Source organism: Rattus norvegicus, chromosome 3, assembly GCF_021556685.1.
Source record: "Rattus norvegicus strain SHRSP/BbbUtx chromosome 3, alternate assembly SHRSP_T2T, whole genome shotgun sequence".
Lineage (NCBI taxonomy): Eukaryota > Metazoa > Chordata > Mammalia > Rodentia > Muridae > Rattus > Rattus norvegicus.
In genome coordinates, this window is record NC_141536.1 from 24,746,243 (window position 1) to 24,770,908 (window position 24,666).

At 35.8% G+C, this 24,666-nt stretch overlaps 1 protein-coding gene across 2 annotated transcripts in view; it reads right to left on the reverse strand.

The window, feature by feature from the left end:
- Lrp1b (LDL receptor related protein 1B) overlaps nucleotides 1-24,666 on the reverse strand; it is a 2,085,328-nt gene that overhangs the window by 878,229 nt on the left and 1,182,433 nt on the right. For both annotated transcript variants that reach the window (XM_087654909.1, XM_087654910.1), the window contains exons 8-11: nucleotides 22,451-22,673; nucleotides 18,299-18,470; nucleotides 13,869-14,012; nucleotides 10,264-10,500 (exon numbers count right to left, since the gene is read on the reverse strand). In XM_087654909.1, coding sequence (XP_087511035.1) covers nucleotides 10,264-10,500; nucleotides 13,869-14,012; nucleotides 18,299-18,470; nucleotides 22,451-22,673 — 776 coding nt within the window. The remainder of the gene's footprint in view (nucleotides 1-10,263; nucleotides 10,501-13,868; nucleotides 14,013-18,298; nucleotides 18,471-22,450; nucleotides 22,674-24,666) is intronic.

Sequence of the window (24,666 nt, forward strand, 5' to 3'; positions counted from 1 at the left end):
ATTTTCTTAATATTTTTCTCAACATATTCTGTTCTTTAAGTTACCTCAGCACTACATCTGTACTACATTCCAAACACCATCTACCAAACTGAAGAATGTCCTGAAGTATGGGCATTTCAATTTCTCTTTTTTTTTTCAGAAAAAGATGACAAGATATTTAAAAATATGAAAGGAAATACTTATACTGTTAGCATCAGACAGCAGTTATTACCCTGTTAAATATTTATAATGAAGAAGAAATTTACAAAAAATGAAAACAGAATAAATGTAGTAGAAGGAAACAATGTTCATAGAATGACAGATAATATCCTTCATAAGGATAGCCTTCTCTGTCTGGAATATTAATAAATAACACTTGGTTATATATAATGGCTTATATAAACACACACATACACACACATACACACGCATACACACACACATCTTGCCTCTTGAAGTCATAATAATTATAAAAGTTTAGCCAATTTGCAAAATTGAAGATTATTTTCATAGATTGATAGGTTTTATCTGATATTTTATCTAATATTTACATTCATAATTCAAGAAACTGGTGAAATATTTTGTTTAAAAACATTAATGTTGATGTGATAAACCACTTTGACTATAAAGAACTTGGGAGAAAAGAGTTTATTTGACTTACACTTCTATGTCATCTTCATGGGAAAAGAGGACAGGAATTTAAAGCAGCTACTGAAGTAGAGACCACAATGCAACTATGTTTGCTGGCTTGTTATCGAGAGTTGCTCAACTTGCATTCTTATGCAAGCCAGAAGCACAAGACCAGGGGTAGGCACTACACACAGTTGATTGAGTCCAATCATTAATCAGGAAAGTGCCCCACAGAAAAGAACGTGCCTGTTTAAAGGTGACTGTAGTTTTGTAGTTTGTGTTAAGTTGACATCTAATATGCAAATGTGAAGAGTTCTGCCAGAAAGCAAAATAATCGCTCTGAAAACCCAGGCATGGTGGTACGTGCTTATGTGTGCAGTACTGGTGAGGCTAAGACAGATGAATTTCTAAGGCTTGCTGACCAGCTGACCAAGCTTAATATGTGTACTTCAAGGCAAGTTACAGATCCTATCTCAAAAGCAAGATGAGAGCAGAGTAATGAGAAATGACAATAGACATTGCTAGTAACTTCTACATGACTACACATACATACATACATACATACATACATACATACATACATACACACACACACACACACACACACACACACACACACATGCACACACCCACAGAGTGGCCATATAAACTCTTATAAAATTGTAGTTCAACATCTTTCTTTCAAGATGGTTTAGAATAAGTGAATTATGGAGCACAATCTCATGTTTCCTCATTCATCTGAACTTTGAAATAAGCAAGTTTGTTTCAAACTAAGATGCTGTGAGGAGCAAAATAATTATGAATGCTCAAGTTAAAACAGAATTCATGTAAAATAAATGGTCAATATTAGGATTATTTACTTGAATATTATGCACAACTTAAATCTTCCTCAATGGTAGAGCGCATATGAAAACTCTGGATTTTCTTATATTTTCTCAAATCAATTATCAGGCTTTTATCTATGGATATGGAGAAGGTCATTTTCTTGTGTTAACTTAGCGATCTATAGTTCGTAAGCTACTGAAGATCTCTCTGCGCCCATGTTGGAGCATACTCCCAAATTCTCTTGAAGTTTTTCTAACACTATCTGTCATAATCTATGTATACCATAATGTTTTTTGTGCTGTGCACATTCTGAATACTTTTACTTTAGGTAATCCTTAATATTTGTACTTGCTCATGATCTAAGACATAATTTTGGAATTTACATTTATAAACATTTCTGAATTGGATCCTACCTTTAAAAAGTTCCAAAACTTAATATTATAAGAGAAAATTTCCCTTCCCAAATATCTTTATGGTTTTTTTTAGATTTGGGATAAGAAATAATATAGAAAGTAAAAGTCTGATTCTTTTTTTTATTAACTGAAATGGAAATATTCCAGTTCCATCTCTGAGTGCTTCTGGAAGGTATAATTAATGTCTGGTATGTGTGTTGAATGGATGCACATAATTATTAAACTGCTTTAAGATTACCTTAAGCCTTTCCATACCATTTCTTCTTGTTTCTATTAATATTAATACAATTTTAGGAGAAGAGGTTTCTCTCTAAACTTCATTTCGAGTTTATTACACTATTGAAATTCCAGGCTGTGGTTTCTGTTCTGTCAGGCTTTTGTCATCAGCATTCCAAATTTGGATTACTCTTTACTTCTGAATACCAATGGCTTCCTTTTGGAGTTCTCAATGCTAAACTAAACTTTTGCTAAGAATAATTTTGCAGAAATTTCATGGATATAGAATGCAAAATGTTGTCTCCTTGCTTACCCTTTCATAAAGTCATCAACTCATTGATTACCAACAATTCCTTACAACAAGGATACAGATTACTAAAATACAATGCTGTTTTCACATGGACATCATGCTCACCATCTTGAATGATTTATACTAGCTAAATGTTTTTATAAACCAAAAACATGTATTTTATTGTTAATAGGCATCATATTTTGAGATAGATTTTAACCATACTCTCTTGCACTATCTCTTTGAAAAACAGGGTTCTATTTTTTATAATATAATATATAGAACATTTCTTGTTGTAGAGTGAGAATTTATACTTCTAATTTTACTTGGCCTGTTTAAGTGAGACCAAATAAGCTAGTTGAAAGCAAGTGACACATATTTGCGTCAACCAAATGCCTCCATTTTATAAACTGTGAGTGTTGGAAAGTATCACCAGGGGGTATTATGCATCAAGAAGAATGAAGCTGGGTTTTCATACAATGGTAGGGTGAAGGAGATGAAAACAATTTAAACTTGCTTTTCAAATTCCCATCTGCATTAGAGAATTTGAAGAATGGGCATTCAGTGCTCATTCACACACAAGATGCTAAAAGCTACAGAGAACAGTGAAACACATAAAAGAGGGGAAGACCAGTGCTTTGCAAGAGCACAACATTCCTTGATTTTGAATAAAGAGGGATACACAGTACAATAGGAAGGGCCCCAGGTCTCTGAGAGAGGAACAGCAAGGCTCATGGAGTGTGTTCTGTGGCAAACATTTTTAAAAGCTAAAATAGGAAAGAATTGTTGAAAGTAAATGTAGTTTGATGTGCAAGTTTTGAGTCTCTAAGAACCCCAGGCACAAAGAATCCCTTCAACTGAGTTCACATACAAAGACTAAAAGCAGAACGGGAAACCTTAGAGGGACCCCTTAGTGTCTCAAAGACAGGAAACTCAATCCATCCCTCAGACTCACTCAACTCATATACAAAAGAAAACAGCTGAAGTACTAGGGAAGGGTGAGAAGACCTTTCTACTCACTATGACAGGACAAAGAACAACCCTTTGTGAGGGGTATAGAAATAAAGTTATCTACAGTTGGCAAAGGAACAGGAAACCTCCCTGGAAGCAAGAAGATAAAAGGCTCAAAGGTGAGCAGCTATCAAGGAGGGTGGAAGTTGAGCCTTGTGTTCCTGAGGGGAGATGGGTACTCTGCTGTACCTGCCAAAGCTCCCTACTTGTAGCAGGACAACACTAGCTGAATGTTTGGAAAGGAGCAAGAAATATCAGCAAAAACAAACAAGCAGACAAACAAAAATGATAGATATTCATGGATGAGAAGTCACAAGCCCAGTGTCACCTAGTTTGGCTAAAGGAAGTAGAAGTACAGAAATTCAGCTATAAACCCTCTGAAAAATTCTGAGCACAAACATAATTGACAGATATCATTCATAAGGGTCAAATGAGAAAGCAAGGCTAACTCCCTGACAGACTTCAAATTGGTGGTTTCGGAGACTCGGCCTAAGAACTGGGCAAGGCCAGGCAAGCCTAGACAAGTCAATTACTAATAGAAAAACAAGCAAGCAAGAAAACAAACAAACAAACAAACAAACAAACAAAACCACAGGATCCAGCCTTCGTGGCCTAGTAATGGTTCCGGAATGCCTAGAGACAGTGTAAGAGAAAGATCATCTACCCCAGAACTCCAATATGCTTTAAATCAAGCCTATGAGCTTACTAGATTGGCTCTCTTAGTAATAGGAGATTCCAGCATGCTAGACTTCTGAAGAACAAAACATCCTTTGTGTTTGCATACTGTAATCATGGACACTTACCCAGATTTGTCTTATTTCTGCATTTTCTTATTTCTTTCCATTTTAAAGACAGAGAATCTTGTTCTGGATTGGCTTTAAAGTATATCAGCTGAGATTGTAAGCTTGCCCTATGACATTTGGCTAAGTAGTGATATAATTAATTTTAAAGCTACCCCCGAGTCATAAATGGGTCTGCTTACAATGTGATTAGTTCATAGAAATCCTTTTCTATTTCCTTACCACTCCCTATCAATGATGACAAAAGTGGAGATACAAAAAGTAGACATCAAGTTAAAAGACTGCAGTGTCAATGACGGATGTAAATGAGAGTCAGAGCACTAGGTGTTGAGCATTGGTCTGTTGCCGTGTATTATAAGGCGAAGTACAAACTCCCAAGTTCTAATTGCTTCAAATATCAAAGAGTCTACATTTTGACCAAAGTGATGCTTTGTGACCTTGCCCCCAAATTATTTCTAATTGGTGAATAAAGATGCCTACAGCCTAGTGCTGGAGAGAATTAAGATAGGCATATTTTCGAGTTCCCAGACTTGGTGTTGGAGGAGACAACGAGAGGAGAGAGAGGAAGGTGGAGAGAAGAGAAAGACACCATTGGTTAGCAGTCAAGAAAGCATAGCCATGAAGGCTGGTCAATTGGAGCTAAAAGCAGCCCGATGAAACTTGGAGTTATTAATAGGAAAGTAGGTTCTAATAGCGTAAAAAGGTAGATAGCTGCCCAGGTCTAGTGCTGATTAGGCTTATTGAAAATAAAAAAAGTCGTATTTTTTTTCCAGGAACTGAATAATCAAAGGCAGAGTAGAAGCTCCAGATTGAGGTTAAATATTTACTGCAAACTAAGAAAGGAATCAAATCTGTTCGCAATGCCATCTCTTCAGAAAGTCACACAAATGGGGCATAGAGCAACCTTGTTAATTCATTAGACTTGGATTTTCATACATGTAGACATCATATATTCTATTCACCAAACCAAGGTAGCACTGTGGCTTAAAAATGATTGGAAAGCCTGTTTCTGTTTGTGTCTTGTTTTGGTATTTGGTTGGTTAGTTAGTTTTGTTTGGTTATGAGTAAAAAAAGGACTGGAGTTTATTCAATTTTGGACTGTGCAGGAGAGCTTATTGATCTTAATGATTATGCTGGGAGATAGAAATAATTTCTTTTTACTTATGTCAGAGTCAAGGTGTTCAGCATAAACACACATGACCAATAGCTTTCCCTCCAAATTCATTTTTAATGACTATCTTCATGGTAACTGTTCTTTTTAATTATGGATGTTAGCTACTCCCAAATTTTGAGCTGGTGAGACTGATTGATGAGACTATTATTTTAACTGAACATTTTTATATAACTAACCTATAGTACAGTTATTAATTTTATAACTGTACTCCCATGCGTATGATAACCCCAAGTAAAATATCAAGTAGGAACCATGTAGTAGTAGAAACAACTAAGTAATTGGTTTCTCCTGTTTTAGTTAATGCTGAAAGTTGATACCTTATAAAATTATGAAAAATCCTATTACTCAAATTTTGTGTATGTCTGAGTTTGCTACTGAAATCATATTTCCCAGCTTCTCAAAAGGCTGAGGCAGAGGTTGACAAGTTAAAGGTCTGCCTGTGCAACAAAGCAACTTTAAGGACAGCTTAATTATCCCAAAATATACTCTGTCAAAAATATTTTAAAAGGGCAGGTGATAAACACATACATTCTTACAAACATACACACAAATGCACATGTAACACATATATACACTTGTTGATATTTTCCAAGTATTTTATTATTCATTTGACCAAACCAGAAATTTAATATTTAAAAATAAGCATTCTTCTCATTTTCAATTTTTTATTTTTAATACAAGACCTTATTATACAGCATTTACTGAATTCAAATTGTGATCCTCCTGTGTCAGCCTCTTTAGGGCTCAGATTGCAGTTGGAGATAACAGATTTGTTTATAGAAGCCTCTAGAACTCTTTCGAGCTGAAACTGTAAGAGGTTGACAAGAACTATATTTTGGTGGCTCGAAATTCTCAGAGTGAGACTAGATGGGATTGCCAAACCCGAGGCCTCAGATTATCTAGAGGAAAATTCAGAGCAGAAAAATGGATGGCCCATTGCCAGTACCTCCTAGCATTCAGGAAAAAAGCAAGAGTCTAGATGAGAGCCGATGATACAACTAACCATTTTTTTTTTTTCGGAGCTGGGGACTGAACCCAGGGCCTTGTGCTTCCTAGGCAAGCGCTCTACCACTGAGCTAAATCCCCAACCCCACAACTAACCATTTTTTATGTCCCATGTCTTCACCCAGCTTTCTCCTCTCCATATTATCTTATGTTAATTAATGAAGGTTATCATAGCTGGCTACCTCTGCATAGCTCTGTTCTTGATTTATTATAATATTCCTTCCTATCTTCCTTCCTTCTTTTATTTTTTTCTCTTTCATCTTTTTAGTGCATTTCTTTTTCCCCCTTTCATAATTTCACCTTGTTCTTTTTTATATTCTTTTCATTTCTAACATATCTAATTTGTTTTGAAGGGATCAACAGACACAGACCTACATTCTTTGAGCAAACCATTTTTACTCCTCACTGTTATGGCCTCACAGAACCTCATGATCATGTTCTCATCCTTTCTCCCTCTCTATCATGATGGTATAAATCTGTAGTCTTACTGTAGTTGTTTTTTGTTGTTGTTGTTTGTTTGTTTTTTCTTTTTTAAAAAAAATCTTTAGACTTACACTGTAGGAGTTGGTTCTGAGGAGAAAAGGTCCTCTTCCCTAATTGGTTCTTGATAAATCAATAAAGATGCTAGACGCTAATGAGCTGAGTGGACTAGGCAAGACTTCTGGGTCCTGGTAAGCATGCTAGCAGACACAGGGGAGAAAGGAGGATTTTCACCATGCTTTGGAGGAAGGAAAGGTAACTAGCCATGTGAGATCTCAGGCAGAGCATCCATAGGCCATTTCCTCACACCAGAGATTAAAAACACAAGTAATGTTCAGGACAGTTTGAGTTGCTGAACAAGGAGAAAGTAGATGAGCAACTAAAATTGAAGGCAGATTTAGGCTGCTGAGCTAAGAGTATAGGGAAGGGCATTATAGCCGAGGGAGCTTAGAAGCACCCAGTAATTGTGCCATGAAGTTGAAATTTAAGTTAATGTGTGTGTGTGTGTGTGTGTCTGTCTGTCTGTCTCTCTCTCTCTCTCTCTCTCTGTGTGTGTGTGTGTGTGTGTGTGTGTGTGTGTGTGTGTGTGTGTGTTCATCTGTGGATCTGAAAGAAACTGGTGGAGCTGGTAGTATAGATTGCCTGGAGGTTAAAGCAGGGTAGCAAAAGCTACATGCAGCATTACACCTTCTCTCAGTTGCTAAAATATTAGTACATATTTATTGTTCTTCTATTCACTAAATAAGTCATGTTTAAAGAACGATTATTATATATTGAAGTACTAGTCTGTTTTCATATATATACTCCTGAATAGTGATTATTATTACAGTGGACAAAAGAAGATAGACTATAAGGCCTGGAACAGTAGTCAGCAGTTTTTCAAGGAAAATTGAAACCTTTATATACTACAACGTACACTATTACAACAACTCAATAATATCAACGATAATAATAACTCTGTGTGTGTGTGTGTGTGTGTGTGTGTGTGTGTGTTTAGGACACCTTGAAAAAAATCTCAAATATGCTAACTACAGGGTTAAGAGAAGCAGAATTGCCTATAATGTTATACAAAAATATTTCAGAAATATTAGCAGAAAAAATCCAATCTAGTTTGGATTTTATTTTAATAAAGAATATTAAGTTTAAAATGAAGAGGCATATAGAAAAGAGAGCAGAAAAGAAAATAGCCACGTTATATGACAGCTAAAACACACTATCTTATCCAAAATAAGGAATTGTGTTAGAAGCTTCAAGAGAAAACATCGAGCCATGCTGAAGGGTATTGAGTCCACAACAGATGATTCCTCCACAGAAACATTAAAACCATGTGGGGACCTGAAAACATGTAGCCCAAGTTATGAAAGATCACACCTGCCAATCAGGCTATGAGAACCAGAAACACTTGTGATTTTCAATGTAACTTTACATTTTCTCTTATCAATATTACAATATAAAAAGGATTTTTTAAAAGAAAACATATAACTGACTGAAAGAAAAACCAATATATCTTGTCTTTTATAAGAATATGATTGCTAAGTATTTTTAAGTTTTGAGTGTTGCAGCAGGGTTTCAGCAAGGTTGCAGCAAGACCTGAAGACATAATTCAGATAGCAGCAAAGGAGCCCATCTCTGTTATGTGACAAAGCACTAATCTCACTGATAAGATAATGCTCTCCAAAGTAAGATTATCAAAGGGAACCTCTAATCAGAGCCCAGGAACTGAAACTCTTCTAAAGGAAGCCAAGAACCTCTTGTTATATTTTCATGACTCATGAGAATCTTTTGAAAGTTCGATACACCAAACAAAGTACAAGTTCATTGTCTCAAATTCTGGTATTCTATTTCAGAGATAAGTAGCAAGACAGTTTCTGCCATAGTCACTGAAAACAAAATGTCTAATTAGAACCTCCTTGAGAATACAAAATCTTGGTGACATACTTCCTTAATCAGTAAGCTATTTTAAAAGTGTCAGAAAGTGGTTCATATTTCATTTTAAATCTTCATTTGCGTCTCTCAGAGAGTAAGTTTTCCATCACTAATAATTTGATTTGAAGTGCAGCTGAGTTGAGTCAATCATCTCCCCACGAGCCCCTTGTTCCATTTCGCAGATCCATGTAGAGCTTTGGGCTCTCCCTTGAGTCTGTATGTTCACTGACTCCATGTGCATCTGACCACTGGATGGGTCTTCCTAAAATATGACTTTATTCACATTTTATCTTATATGGAAAATAATTCAGATATATATTATTGAGAATTAGATTTTTCATCATATTTACTTCTAACTTACAAAAATCGTTTGTCACTAATATCTGAAAATTGAATTTCTAAAATAGTGATCCATTGAGGGTATACATTCTGTTGCTGGATAGTATTTTTTCCATGGAGTTCTTGGGCAGCATGAAAGTTTCATCTCTGCCTTAGCATCTCCCCATTAAGATGTAGCTGACAAATGACAAGGAAGCCCATGTAAAGATGTCTGCCATTCCCTGTAGACTAGGAACCTTCCCATTGCCTAGGAAGTTCCTATGTTTCTTGGGTGCAATTTGTATTTCATTAATTAAATATTGCAATGCTTTAAATTTCCATGTGTTTATTATATTGTCCATCAAGGTAACCATTTTCTAAACTTGCTTTTAACTTTCAACTCATAGGATAGGCAAGCAAACAACCCTTCCTAATATATTGATTCTGAGATTTCTAAACTATTCGAGAAGCAAACAGGGTTTAAAGATGAGGAAAAGGAGATCCATGATTATGATAAGCATTTACTTGATCATCTGTTCATTTATTATGATGATATTTTTTCTACTGTTGCTAATGTTATTTTTATTATTTGATCGCCTACTCCTAAGATAATTTCATACTGGTTTAAGCAAAATGAATGTATGTGAGGCTTACAGCATACTACATTTATTACAATATTTGTCTTGATAAATTGAAGGAAGTTTAAGTGTTTGAGTATCCTTAAAGATATTTACTCCTTCAAGATCAAGGCTATGCAGTTCCATTTTGGTTGATAGAATAAGAAATAGTGTGCTGAATTTGATAGCAATGGGTACACTGCCACTTTTGTTGAGTTAAACAATTTTCTAATGAGGACCAAACACTGTAGAATTCTTTGATATCCTTATATTCTAACATAAAGTCTATAAGGCATCCTTATAGTTTTGCACTTTACCAAATGGTGAATAATATCACTATTTTCCTGAAGTGTTAGAAATGGAGTGGGCAGTTCAAGTGCAGTGTTTCAAAGAAGTATTAGCATATGGGGATAAGAAACCTGTGGAAATTAATGTCACTGAGCTGATAGAATCATAAAATATTTTTAAATAAAAAAGGAAAATTTGGAATTTGCTTAACACAATGAAACACAGTGGATGTAGCCTTTTCAGGGCCTCATCTCTGAACACTTCAAAGCCAATGTCACACAGTGTCACTTACCATCTTTCAGGATGGTTTCTCGCTCTGTGCCATCTATCTTCTGCCGGCCAATTAAGAAACTGGTCGTGTCAGCAAAGTAGATATAATTAGCTTCCGCATGGAAATCTAAAGCACGAGGGTTTACCAGATTTTCTATGGGGATCATGCATTCATCAGCTATTTTGGTATTCAAGTCCATTCCTCTAACAATTCCTGGGCGTCCTTTCCCATAAAAGAGGAACAATTCATTCTTTGGCCCTGCAGAAGAAAGATTACAAACATAAACAACCCATGCGGACTAATCTTCTTTACACTGCAGAATGTCACTGTTTAATTAACTGGCACAATTAGGCTTTTTTAAAATTCAATACTAGAAATTAAACTCCAAAATATGCCAAACGGATCTTGATGCAAGAAGGCCAGCTAATTGCATTACTTTAATTAAAACAGAAATTACTTCACTGAATGGGTTATATTTAGTTAATTATTCTTCTGCCTGCATAGCACAAACATGACAGATCATTGAATAACTTGTAACTTGTGAAATGGAAATTTATTAAAATATCCGGTACATTTAATTGTATAATTCATTACAATTGAGGTAATGCTCTCTGAAGATACTATCTATTGCCCTCATTACATTTGACAAAGCTGCAAACTTCAGGCCAATTAAAACACTGCAGTATGGAGTTGCCATATACAGACTGTGACCAACAAAAGATTCACGAGGTATCAGAGCAGGTATCAGGGACATGAACATGAATGTTGCTGGGTTCTGCTGTCCAAACAGCTGACTAATTCTTATGAGAAATGCCAGCTGATAGCATCAGTCTACTTCACAGCTTAATTGTAATTTCAGAGGCTGACACTGTCCAACAGTAAATCTGATATGCAACGCAGAGAGCACTAACAGCAAACAAAAATCAAAAATAAAAAAACTCCAACCCCCAAAAAAGCCTCGATAGTTACTATAATACAAAATCAGATGACCTTTCTTTTTCTTTTTCATTCCTTTTGTGTTTTCTTTTCTCCTCCTTTTTTTTTTTAAGCATGGGTAATTTAAAAGCAACTGCATCACACAAATGATGCATTTCAGCTCCTCCCCCTCCCCCTTCCTCCTCCTCCTTCTCCTCCTCCTCCTCCTCCTCCTTCTCCTCCTCCTCCTCCATTTTTTTCTGTTGATTACATCTCTCCAAGGCTGTGGCACTAGAGTTTTCTGTTTGATTTGCAAAACCGTAAACTCCTACAGGTGTTTATAGGTGAGGAGGAACATCGCAAATCTTTCTAACTTTCTGAGCTATCTGTGCTGAGTAAATTTCACCAGTGTCCAATTTCAAAGCAATGCTTCAATACCCAGGCAGTAGATTCATAGCGCCTGCTGGATACACTCAACTCCCACTTTATATACCATATATATATATATATATATATATATATTATATATTATATATTATATATTATATTTCCCATTATATAATAAAACCATTAAAAGAAAATAGTCTCTCAGTGTTATGATAAAACAATTTTACATTTAGGAATAATGTAAGGAATGTAGGAATAATGTAAGGCTTAACATAGTGAATCCACACAGAAAATAAACTTCTACATTGACCTTATAATTTTATAATAACACTGAGCTATTTTCTTTTCCTCTGCTGCACATTTCATTAGATGTAATTATGGTATTTATAAGGTAAGTATGTTTACATACTTATGTCTTCTCCCATACTTACTGATGCCTACCTCATTTAAAAATTATATCATGAAAAATTATATTTTATGTGATATAAAGTAATGTCACTTTATTTGGAAATACCATTTCTTGAAATATTTTTAGAAAAATATTATGTGCATATGTTTATTTTTCAAAATTTAGCAATATTAAATTTAGTTATGTTTGGTCATGTCATTAAAACATCTTCAAAAACATTTTTCTTAATGCTAGTATAATATTCCATTGCAGTAAAAATAGTAAGTCATTTATCAAAATATATTTAATTTATATTTTTAATAAATTATCATTTATTAATAGGTAAACATTTCATTGGTAGCAGATTCTGTTTATGATCTTTACTATTAGAAGAATGGTATTTATATTTTCTTCAATCTTATTTTGATATTTCTTTATGCTTACCTTATTTTTGTGCACGTGTGTGTGCGTGTGCGTGCATGCGTGCATGTGTGTGTGTGTTTGTATGTGTGTGTGTGTGTGTGTGTGTGTGTGTGTGTGTGTGTGTGTATTTTATATGCAGTAACAACTGAATTGTAAGTTTCAGGTCAAACTGGCCTGAGTATGCTATATATTTCCTGAGCCTTTTCTAATGTAAAACGTGAGGACAAGTTATATTGATAATTTCTGTGGATAAACATTTAATACAAAGTTTAAACTTTACCAAAGTATCCTCCAGGCCACTTGCCCTTAGGAATAACGAAAGAAAAAGACAGGACACTTTCATGTGAATTGCGAGGATGCACTACAGGAGGTCATTCTGAAACTTCTAACTAGCTTCCTAACACCCCGACCTCAGCTAAATTGTTGTGTTTTTACATTAACATTTCCCTCTGAGGACTACTGTTGCCCTGGCTTTTGACAGCACCAGGTGCTTGGTTCTGCTAAAGGAAGCTTTTAGAATTTAAGGAAGAATCAATTTGTGTTAAATCTATTTTTATTTAGTAAAAATAGTACTTACTTAAACACCAAAAGAACAAAGTCCATTAAAATTCAATCAAATGAAACTATGAGCTCAATTTTCTTCAGACATATTTTTATACATTGCATGTATACATGCATGTGATTGCACATGCTATGCCTTCTCAAGGGCACAGTCCATTTAGTTATGCTACACAAATGTGCAGACACATTCAACTGCTCTAATCTGGAGGTCTCAGATCCAGGACCTCAATTATTCAGAAAGACTGAGGTACCTGAGGTCATTTCTTTATATTCCTAGCATTAACACAAAACTAGAAACACAAATGAAAACTATATGTCATTTATTTATTTTCTTTTCTTTTAATATCTTATATGCTTTGTTTGAAATAATCATTAAAGTACTGTGCCAAATCCCAAAAGTTAAATAAATGCATTTATAATAGCTTATAATCTTTGGAGATTTTTTGATAAATTGTTGAAAGGGTTGATACTTGATTAAAGTTGTTAATGAAGCATGAAACAATGAAGTAAGCTCAGTTCCACTGTTACTGCATTAAAGTGTGCTTTGGAGTGTCCAGTGGTACTACATTGCTGTATATAAATGTGTGTCAACCAAACAACACACCTATTTTGAGGTGCATTTTTGTTCCTTTGAGAAGATTTTCTAACCAATCCTGTTTATACCTTGATTTCATGAACCTCACTTGGGCAATTAAAAACTAAAAAATATTTTCCTTAAAATCTTCCTTAAAGGCTCCTTTAAGGTCAGCAAATTTAGTCGCTCTTTTGCCTGATGAGCTCCTAATTCTCATCGTCTAAAAGAAAGATAAATCCTGACATTGAGAAGGGAAAACGTCTAGAAAGTACTTGCCGACAGTCTCTTTTTCTTATTGATGTTAATGCTGACAATTAATTAAAAAAATAACTATTTGAAATGTTGCCTGCTAGCAAAATGTTTATTTTAACAACATACTTTTGCATGACCTGCCATCACTCCCCATGTTGAAGCCGGTCCTACAGCGACAGGTCCTTGTCTTATAGCTGCTGCCGAGCAGACAGATGTGTGAACATCCCCCTGGCATTCCGTATGCGTCCACTTCACAGGCATGGCTTCTTACTACAACAGACAGAACACAAGACAAGGTAATTATATACAAACTTCACAGTGTAAGGACAAAGAATCTTAGCAGAATGTTATATACCCCACTATAGAACACTATAATAACATGGAAAATATTAAACCCAACAGTAGAGGAAGGGGATTGACAAAAATCTTCCTTAGATATATTTTAAACATAAGAAACATTCATTTAATGTGTTCATATATATGTAAATAAAATTAAAGTATATTTTCTCTTTGGAAACAAGCTTTGTGTACTTATCTAAGTGATATTAAGAAAGCAATATATATAACATATTCATACATATATATGTATATATATATATATATATATATATATATATATATATATACGCACAAAACCATAAAATGTAACAGAGAAATAATCCCAGTGTAGGAATGTGAGCGAAGGATTTTTTCTGTGCCGCCATCAGGTAATGAGCTCCACACTGTGAGAGACAGGGTTTTAGATAATATCTGAACTGATGATATGTGCTAAGCCACAACATATGTTTTTAATATTTGTGACCATTGCTATTGTGAGAAGCTTGCTAATAAACAAAGTGCGTGCGTTGCCGTAGATGTAGAAAGTTAGAGGCCGAATTTTAAAATGAAACTATGACACAGAACAGTGCATTACAGATGCTTGGAACTAGAGAAGAACAGAATGGAAATGGGCCCATGTTAATAAGAAAGAACATGCTCAAAAGAAGTAATGTGGTAACCGTGCCAGTGAAAGTCTGTATAGTCTCAGGATTGTTCTTTTAATCACTCTTAGTTAAAAGTCAGAAAATTGTGACACATTCATTTTACAGCCACACTCCTTACTTATCCTTTCTTCTTTCTGTATCAGTCATTTTTCTAAGAGGGGAAAAGATGAGCGTAATGCTCTTTCGGTGAATGATGCGGCTGATGAGTAATGTCTTCAGGCTTCTGGAGTAGCTTGAGTAGATAAAGCATCCTGTCGTCAAAAGCACATCCCTTTTCCTTTTCATTACCACTTGTCTTTCTTTATTGGCTAAGAGCACGTGTGTTTCAGTGTGTGCCAGCATTTTTGCGTCCTACAGCTTCTCCTTGCATGGATTCACCTAAGGTGTGTGGTTCTCTATGGTCAGAGCTCATTTCCTTCTCCTTTCCCTCCATCTCCCTCAAGCCCACTCCAGTCACATATTTACATCACCATCCAAATGTCCCTGTCAGATACCAATAAGCTTCACACATCAAGTCCAAAAGCCAGTTGGATTCTGTGAACTCTTTTCATGGTGTTATCACTTGACTTCTCTTTCTGATTTTACTGGTGGTGTGTTCCAATGCCATTATTTGAAAGTCTTATAAGTCATATAAATTTACTTCCTTGTTATCCCCAGCTATAACCATGATATGAAAAATTGCCTATCTGTCAATCACACTAAAACTGCTAGATCCATTTTGGACTCACTCGTTGAACTTGAAAACATCGTCTTGTTTATCCGCCTATCTCCATTTGGATTGATAATGGATATTGAATTTTGTCTTTACCTCTAATTTGTTTTGTGTTTTGTCTTTTTCAAACTATGCTGTTGCAATTTCTTTTAATGAAGCAATTGCCATTATTCTTGACTCTTTACTTTTAAAATCTCATCCAGGAAATCCTATTGGCTATATGTTCATAAAGATTCTAAATTTAACTTCTACTTCTCTGAGGTACCTGGCATGGCCTTGGTAGGGACACAATGACATGGTTTCTGCCCCTGGGACAGGGCCAGTAGGAGTGGGGCCTTCAGCGGTGTCAATGACCTCTTTAACCACTAGGCTTGTTTGTATAATAAAATGCATATTTTATATTCCTCCTTTAAGGAATGTCTCCCATGTAAATGTTAATGACTCCAGGAAATTCAGAAATAGCAGGAGTCTAGGAGGCAAAGATGTGTCTAATGTCTCAGCAAAATGGTAAACAGGAACCTTCAGAAGAGCCATTAAGGCTGTGAAAAAGAACTATAAAAACATGAGTTTGAAAATATAAAATTTCTTAACTATGGGGAAAAATAAGAAGGCAACATGAATTATATGTGAGGCCTCACAAATCTGACTGGAAAAAGGCAGCTCCATTAATGAGCCAGCTGGTCAGAAAGATAAAAAAAAAAAGGCAGGCATATTACTGAGATCAGGGGCAGCCTGGGAATACAGGGAGTCCAGGCTCAGGTGTCATCAAAATGGTAAGTTTCAGGATGGGTCCCACCCAGCTAGCTTACTGCCTGTGCTTAACAGAGGAAGGCAGATCTCAATTCTTTTGCCCTGTTAAAAAATAAAATGTGTGCTTGCTGTCTCCTAAGAATTAAGAAACTGGGGTTATGAGATGTTGATTTATAAGATCATCAAACGGAAACCTGGAGTGAATGACTGGTTTCATTTGTAAAATAAAAGACTGCTTATGATCTGCAAGAGATGAACTATCTAGAGAAATTTTTAAGAATAACAAGAGAGAACTGCTTGATGAACTGTCTCAGGCAGAATAAAAAGAGAGATGTCTGGAGAGAGAGAGAGAGAGAGAGAGAGAGAGAGAGAGAGCAGCAGATCAGAGAGAAAGAAAGTGGAGCGAAGAGAAAGTAAGCTGGAAAAACCCTCTCCAGCAGAATTTAGGCCACAAACTTGAACTTACCATTTTACTTTGAATCATTTGGTTTTGCTCCTCTCAAATACCAGTTCTCTCAGGAAGCCCTGCACAAGATGATGCTGGTCCTTGGCACTTTTCTTTAGTTTTACTACTACTGTCCTGGAAGAGTTGACCATCTTCTCTAATCGGCTGCCTTTCCCTACCACAGCCTGTTGTCAGTTTAGTGTATCCGTCGATTGTTCATAAAGGCTATACAGGGGCTGGGGATTTAGCTCAGTGGTAGAGCACTTGCCTAGGAAGCGCAAGGCCCTGGGTTCGGTCCCCAGCTCCGAAAAAAAAAAAAAAAATAAAGGCTATACAACCTATGACACTCTGCTGAATGATTTTATGTTGTCTGCCTCGTGAAAGAAAAAAAGGGGCTTTATAATAACTTACAAGATCCTACTTGCCATGTATTCTATGATTTCTCTTTGTTTCTGTTTTCCTTTCCTTAGTCATTTTGTTTCACCTATACAAGCATCCTGGATGCTCCATAGTAGTCTAGAAATGTACTTCACTCATGGCTTTGCGTTTACACATCTCTCTGCCACCTTCTTAGTCCACAGATAAGTGTGCTTCTCGTATTCAATTTCTCAAAGTTTTTATCTAGAGGACCTTCTTTTGCCTGTTCTACAAAACATTACAAACTCTCCAACTGTGACACTTTAGCTCCTTTTCATCTACTTTTCTCTTCTATAGTAGTTATTATTTCTAATAAATAAATAACTTACATACTCTTTTTTATTATATTGCCTTCTAATGAAGGACTTAGGTTTCAAAAAACAAATAAAAAAAACAAACAAAAAAACCCCTGCTTTGTGTTTTGTTTATTAGTATATTCCCAGTATATAGAATAAATGAAATCCTGGTGCATAGTAATTGCCCATGAATAATTAGCAAATTCAAGAAGCCTAACATCAAATTTTAATAAACTTGTCTGAAAAGTTCATAATTTAATTTGCTATAAACCTACAGTGCCTTGGATGGGTATACATTGATATTTAAATAATTCTAGGTCAGTTTTAACTTCAAACATAAGAAAGGTGACAGAAATTTGAGGTGTTGAAATTTTTGCTTTAATAATGTTTTATTACCAGGCTCATAGCGAGCTGCTAAATAGCTTTATTAACTTACTGTAAAACATAATTATTTTGTGCTCTTAAGAAACACTTAAAACTACTGCAGTTAGCTCTTTATTTTTGTTTAATGAACATGTTTTTAAAAAAAATATAAAGCAATTGGGATATTAATTCAGGAGACCTCAAACTGTGACCAGTGGACACCAGGCAAGTGCCCCAGTAAATAACCTGGCTTGTAATTTGCCCCCAGAAAATGATAATAAAATTCAAAAGTAAACTAGAGTGTCTGAGCTCCCTGTCTACATACATCATGATGGAAAACTGCTTCCTGAGACTAAATCTAGCCATCATTTCAATCCCATGGTTGTAGAAATGATTTGATAGGCGCCCAGCAGTTTATCATTTAGACTTGAGAAGTGAGCTCTATTCTCTTCTATCAAGCAGACATGCACATTTCTGCTGTCAAAACAGAGAATTTATGATACCTTCCTTAACACCACACAGAAGCACAAGGACTCTGTTCACATTTAAGCTGCCGTGATAAAGGCTTTTAAAGGGCCCCTGTGGCTTACCTGTTGGCTGGGTTCTCTTCTGATATGTTCGGATTCCTCGAGCACTTTCCATTTTAATTATTGAGTGAATATCAGTGCTATTAAATCTGTTTATTCGTACTATATTGAGGTTATCGGAACTGGTTGCATATAAATAATCTTCAAATACAGTTATGCCATAGAGATGTTTAACCTGCAAAGAACATCAAATATAGCTAAGACTTTTAATTATCCTGTTTCTAATATGAAAGAAAAAAATGCTTGAAGACTGTCCAGGGTCAGAAAGATATTATCATTTCCTTTTTTTAAAGAAACATTCTAATAATTTCTGCTTTTTTAACTGAAGAATAAAAAGAATTATACAGTAATGGATAAAATAGTTTTATATGCGTGGGGAATGATTCTATTCATGTTCCATGAAAAATATATGCCTTATAGTTTCTATTCAGGGATAGCAAGAACCAGACCTTGAAATGTATTCACTAACATGCTATAGCAGAATTAATATAATTTGAGATATTTGAACAGCTACTTGCCATCTAGTTATAGGTATGTAGTCACTGCAAAATCATGGTTGTTCTCATTAATGGTCTAACAGAAAAACATAAATTTTTTTCATAAATTAAAATCACATTTTCATCTTAAGTTATGGTTAGATTAATGTTTTTATACAGTGTAAAAAATGGTAGAGAAAGAAATCACAGGTGTGCTGGACTGATAAATGAAATTTCAGCATTTCACTGAGAAATGTGATGACTTCTAAAGCCTATTCATCCTGGAAAGTAGAATGCACTCATGATGCTTATTGTGATGCAGACAATTAAATGAATAAGTTGACTCTGTTTTGGCCAAAGTTTTGTGTTTTTTAGTGAGGATTGAACATTTGATGTTCATAGAAGCTTACAGTGGTAGATGGCAGACTGATACACTTGTTTTCTAAAAAACTGCTAGGATTAGAGGCTAATTGTATTCTTAAGTTATACCTAATTTGCATTATTTCTGGTCTGGATATGTGCTTATTACTGAGTGTTATAAAAAATTTTTATGACAACCACTGTTCGCCTTTGTAGAGATAGTATCTTGAGTTCCGTTAAAATGCATAGATATGCAGTTGAGAATGGGAGAACATGTGGTTTGTTTGTGAAACTACTCATAGAAATTTGGAAAATTTTCTTAACAAAAACATCTTGCCAGTTGCACAGTTCTAGCATAGATGGAGCATGGTGGTTCTCTGTGCTGCTGATGGATGTTAGAAGAAACCTGGTTTGGGGGTTGTCTGAGGAACATTCCTTTCTTCTTGTCTAGTCTAGAAATGAATGATGGGAACGAATCTGAAGCATTCCATGTTACTCCATGTTAAAATCTCCAAATTACTTTTTAAATATGGTACATCACGGCTTGTGTGGGTCTACATGGACGCTGTGAGGGAAGGGACGCTTGCATTTACAGCATCATTTTTTTACACCCACCAAATACACCAATGGTCTAGGATTGATTAATGTGAGAAATGATTTTTCTCACATTAGAAAGTATAAACAAGCTGCCCTCCTTTCATTGCCCTGAGTGTTAGACCATCCACATGCAGTGTGTGTAATCATGACATGCTTGCTATTAGTGCTTTATACAATATGTAAGTCAACATTCTATGAGGCAAACCATTGTTAGGTAAGAGACAACTCGCCAGGGTAGAAAATCTGTTCACATAGCCAAATCTACACTATGGTCAACAGCTCCTCACATTTTATTTTCCATATAAATCTCTTTCCATATTTTAAAACTTGTGAAGACTACATCTACATTGGATTACATGGTGGTAGACATAGTATATGTTTAGGGATCCAGCCAAACACAAGAAATTGTAATGAGGAAAAGGATAACTAAATACTCAATGGCTGGGAGTCTGGCTCAATTGGTAAAACTCTGACTTCCATTAGTTTGCACTTACAACTCCCAAACACTGCCAGTACATAGATTCCACAGCAGCTAAAAGGCCTTGCTGCAGAATCATGAAGACCAGAGTGTAAACCCCAACACTATTCTAATAAGCCAGAAGTCCTGAAGCATCTGTAACTTGAATTCTAAGCGGTCTGTTTTCCATTCTCCTAGTGTACTCATGCAAACATATGTGCATGCAGTATAAGAGCATAAATAAATAAAACAATACTAATAAAAATGAGGGGGGAGGCAGAGACTAGACATTTAAAATGCTTTTTAAAGGTCTATTTTGTATTACTTTAAATACATTTAAATATGTGCTTTTCTATGTGTGGATTTGTGAATGTGAGTACAGTGTCCACTGAGGGCAGAAGACAGTGTCAGGTTCCTGGATTTACAGGTCTTGAACACCCTAACATGCTGAGATCTCTGGAAGAGCTATCCATACCCATAACCACTAAGCCATCTGTACAAAGTTTTTTAATGTAGTTAATTATGAGGTGACTCACGTAAGTTCTCCATTTGATGTCTAATTTTTAATTACAACAAATAAAAATAAAGTCTGTCATCATCATATTATAAACTAATACACAGGAGAACATAAGCAAAGCCTACCAAAATGATTAAACTCTTTAGGACATATTGATGTCTGAATAAAACAATTGTCCCAATATTGGACTATGTGTGTTGTCTATGTATCTTTCTGCATGTGTTTGTGTGTGTGTGTGTGTGTGTGTGTGTGTGTGTGTGTGTGTGTGTGTGTGTGTTCATGCATGTGCCCCAGAAATCCAGGAAAGTAAATTTCATTATATAGGTAAGGAGAGAAGAAGTCACTGTAAGGGGTACTATATAATGTGCCTACCTCACAGTATAAAAGAAATAAAAGGAATTTAATTGTGAACTCTACTAACTCACTCAAAACCTCAGAAGAGATTAATGTAACATATGAAAAAGAGCTAAACGTGTGGGAAAATACCACTGAAAAGGCCTACAGCAACTTAGCTTAATAAGGTATTTATGGAGCATTCTTTGAAAACAAACAGAAAACGAATGCACGGGCAAGAATATTGACCTTGGAAATTTCACAAAATTCTCATTTAGGAAGTACACAAATGAATCAGTTGGCAAAATTAAGTCTAACGCTATTAAAATAATTAGGATATTTTCGTGAGTACACATTTGCTTTTGTTAGCAAACTATTTTTAATGTCCCCTGGGACAAATGGTGATACAGCTCCCTATGAATAAACACTTTAAATTAGGTTTCAGAAAGTAGGTCATGACATCTGTCCTGTTCCAGGGAGTCTCTCTCTTGCACATACTGCACTTTTGCTTTTGTGTTCTTGTTTATGTTTGTTTGCTTTCAACGGAGTGGAAAAGGAGGAAGGGGAATCTTCAGTGTCCTGGCTATGATGGTTGATCTTGGCTGTCAACTTGCTAGTCACACGTTTGAGGAGTATCTTTGATTGGGCCATTTGAAATCAGAGAATTCAACTTAAATCTGAATCTTCCCACTGTGGAAAGAGCCACCCTAAAATGTTTTCTGACAAAAGCCCACATGAAGAACAAAGAAGAAAGAGACTTGCTTTTTTTCCTGTTTGCCCTCACTCTAGCTGGCAAGTTCACCCATCTTCATGCTGAGGCATTCCCTTATTGATGCTAGAACATACTTTAGGATTCCAATTTAGAGTTAAGACCAGTGACTTGTTAGGAATTCTCCAGGGCATCCAGTCTCCTGGACTGAGCTTTCTTTGGCTTTCCATCAGGAAACAACCATTGCTATACTAACCAGACTACACAATATAAGCCAATGTAATAAATCTCTCTCCTCCCTCTCCCTCTCCCTCTCCCACTCCTTCTATTTCTCCCACACACACACACACACAAACACACACATACAACACTCACACACACACAATCACATAATACATCACATTCCCTTAAAAGACCCTGACAAACTCATTGGGCATATCCTAGCATCACTGTGACTAGAATATCCTCCCAAATTTAAAAATTAAAAAAAACATCTTAATTTTGTGACTCATCACATCTTGTCTTTAAGGTATCGTAAATGCCACAGATTATAATCATTAGGAGAGTGCAGTGTATTTAGTTTATTATGTTAGCTGCACTTTCTTTTTTCACTTTTTATTTATTTATTTTTTCCCATTTTTATTAAATTGGGTATTTCTTCTTTACATTTCAAACGTCATTCCCTTTCCTGGTTTCTTGTACTTACGTGTCTGCCTTGAACAAGCGTATGCCTGTTTCTGCCTTGGTAGTCTACTACTCCCACGTAGTCCAAGTAGAGATCTACCCAATAAACCAATCTGTTGATGAGGTCCAAAGCCAGGGCAGACGGCTGCTCTGTCTTCGAATAAACTATCCTTGTTCTGTTCATCCCATCCATATCACATCTCTCGATTCTGGGAGCATTCCCAAAGTCAGTAAAGAAAAGTTTTCTGTTGAAAGAAAAGTAAATGTTAATATGAAGAGAGAGAAAGCATATTTGATAGAGCCATCTGTAAAATGCAAAACTTTCCCTCTAATTTATTTCAGTAGTTACATCTGCTAGCTTCCCATAACCATTTCCATATAATATCAGTCATAAACGGAGAAATCTGCTAATGAATATTGCAGGGCATGAGGGAGCAGGTTAAGCAACAACTGTAAAATTTCCTTAAAACCAATGACTGTGGTGAGTTTATTTTTGTATCAGCAGAGTTTCTTCAAGCCTCATGGAGTCAGTGCATCCATCCTATTCAGTACAAGCTACTGAAGCAAGCCAAATCACCAGGCCAGGGCATATGAGCCACCAGACGTTATCTTCAACCTGCTTTCCAAATTGCTAGTACTACTTGGGTCCTATAAAACCTATTCTGTATCGTTCTGTAATGTTGTGAGGGGAAGAGAACAGCAAACCTGGAATCGAATGAAATGGTGAAAAAAATAGACTTGCTGCTTACAGCACTGGGTATAAGACATGAATGCTGTGATTCCCAGCCCTATTCCAAACACTTCCCAACTAAGAGAACTGTGTGCAGGAAATGAAGAACACTTCTCTCCTTCTCTGAATGATTTTGAAGAAGCTCTGACTTCTGGGACAAGGAAGCTTTTTAAGGAGTTCTGAGACTGCCAAGGTTGAAATGAACAAGGAACACTTGAGTGTTTAATATTTGATTAGTATTCACAATGTTTAGTAAACACAAATCAATTTCAATTATCCTGACAATAGTTAACAAGATCTCCACTCATGAGACTTAATTGCATTTGTAAAGAGAAGACCATCTTGTCTTGACTTAAATATAATCTCAAGAATAATTGAATTTACAGTGACTGAACCATATGAAGATTGCCTAAAGTAGAGAGTATTGGATTTTATAAACTTGGAGAAAGAATTTTTTACTTACTTTTCTCAAAATTCTTGAATTATCTAAAACAATGGGTAACCTTTCAAACTAACAAGTGTTATTTAAGCTGTAATTTGAATTTAGTTCTTTCTGTACGGGTAGCTTTTATACATAAATGCCTAGTGTTCAGTCAGTTTCTTCTGAGTGTTTCAAAGACTAGAGTATCATGGCAAGTTAAACATTGACAGCCTATTCAGACAGACAACTTTCTATTCTGGTAAAGAACAATTAAAAATGCACAAATATATTCCAGCACACACCTTCCCTGTCCTTCACCTTTCTGATACTCCCACACTGCTCAGTCTTAGGCAATTTGATTATAGTCCACCCAAGATATATTTTCATTAGGAGAGCTTTTCTTCTTTATAGAAAATAGGTTGGTGAGATGCATGAGGAGTATGACTTCAGATATGATCGAAGCAGAAGAGCACCTGCTATTTTTATTGAAGGTCTACCCTATGGCATAAAGCTTTTTATTTATGAACTTCCGGGTTTTGAGTAGTTCATTTGGCACAGGTGAAGGGAACTAGTGTAGGCCCTGAGGAAAGGAAGCTGGCATACCCTGGACTATGGGATATGGAAAGACTGCAACAGATAAGAAGGGAAGGAACAGTGATCAGTGCTCAATCTGGTGACCTGGCTTCAGTTCCCAGCACTCACAATGCAGTTTCCTACTCCAGTTCCAGGCTATGTCACGGCCTCTTCTAACCTCCTCAGGCAGCAGTCACAGACATACAAGTAGGCAAAATATTTACACACATCACATAAAATGAAATAAATAAATCTAGAACACAAAGAGAAGAAAACAAAGCAAAAGACCAGCAAACAAGCAACAAACAAGCAAACAAATAAAAAAGAGCAAAGACCTATCTGGAAAGGAAGACTTATCTGAATCCATGAATCGGCTTTATTGAATTATATCCAGAACAAACAGAGGGTAGAGTGGAGAGAAGACACTGGAGGCCTACTCTTAGAAGTAGACAGAAAGACGAATGAGGACAGAGGAGATCAGATGTCAGAAGAGATCGGAGGTCAGAGAAAACAG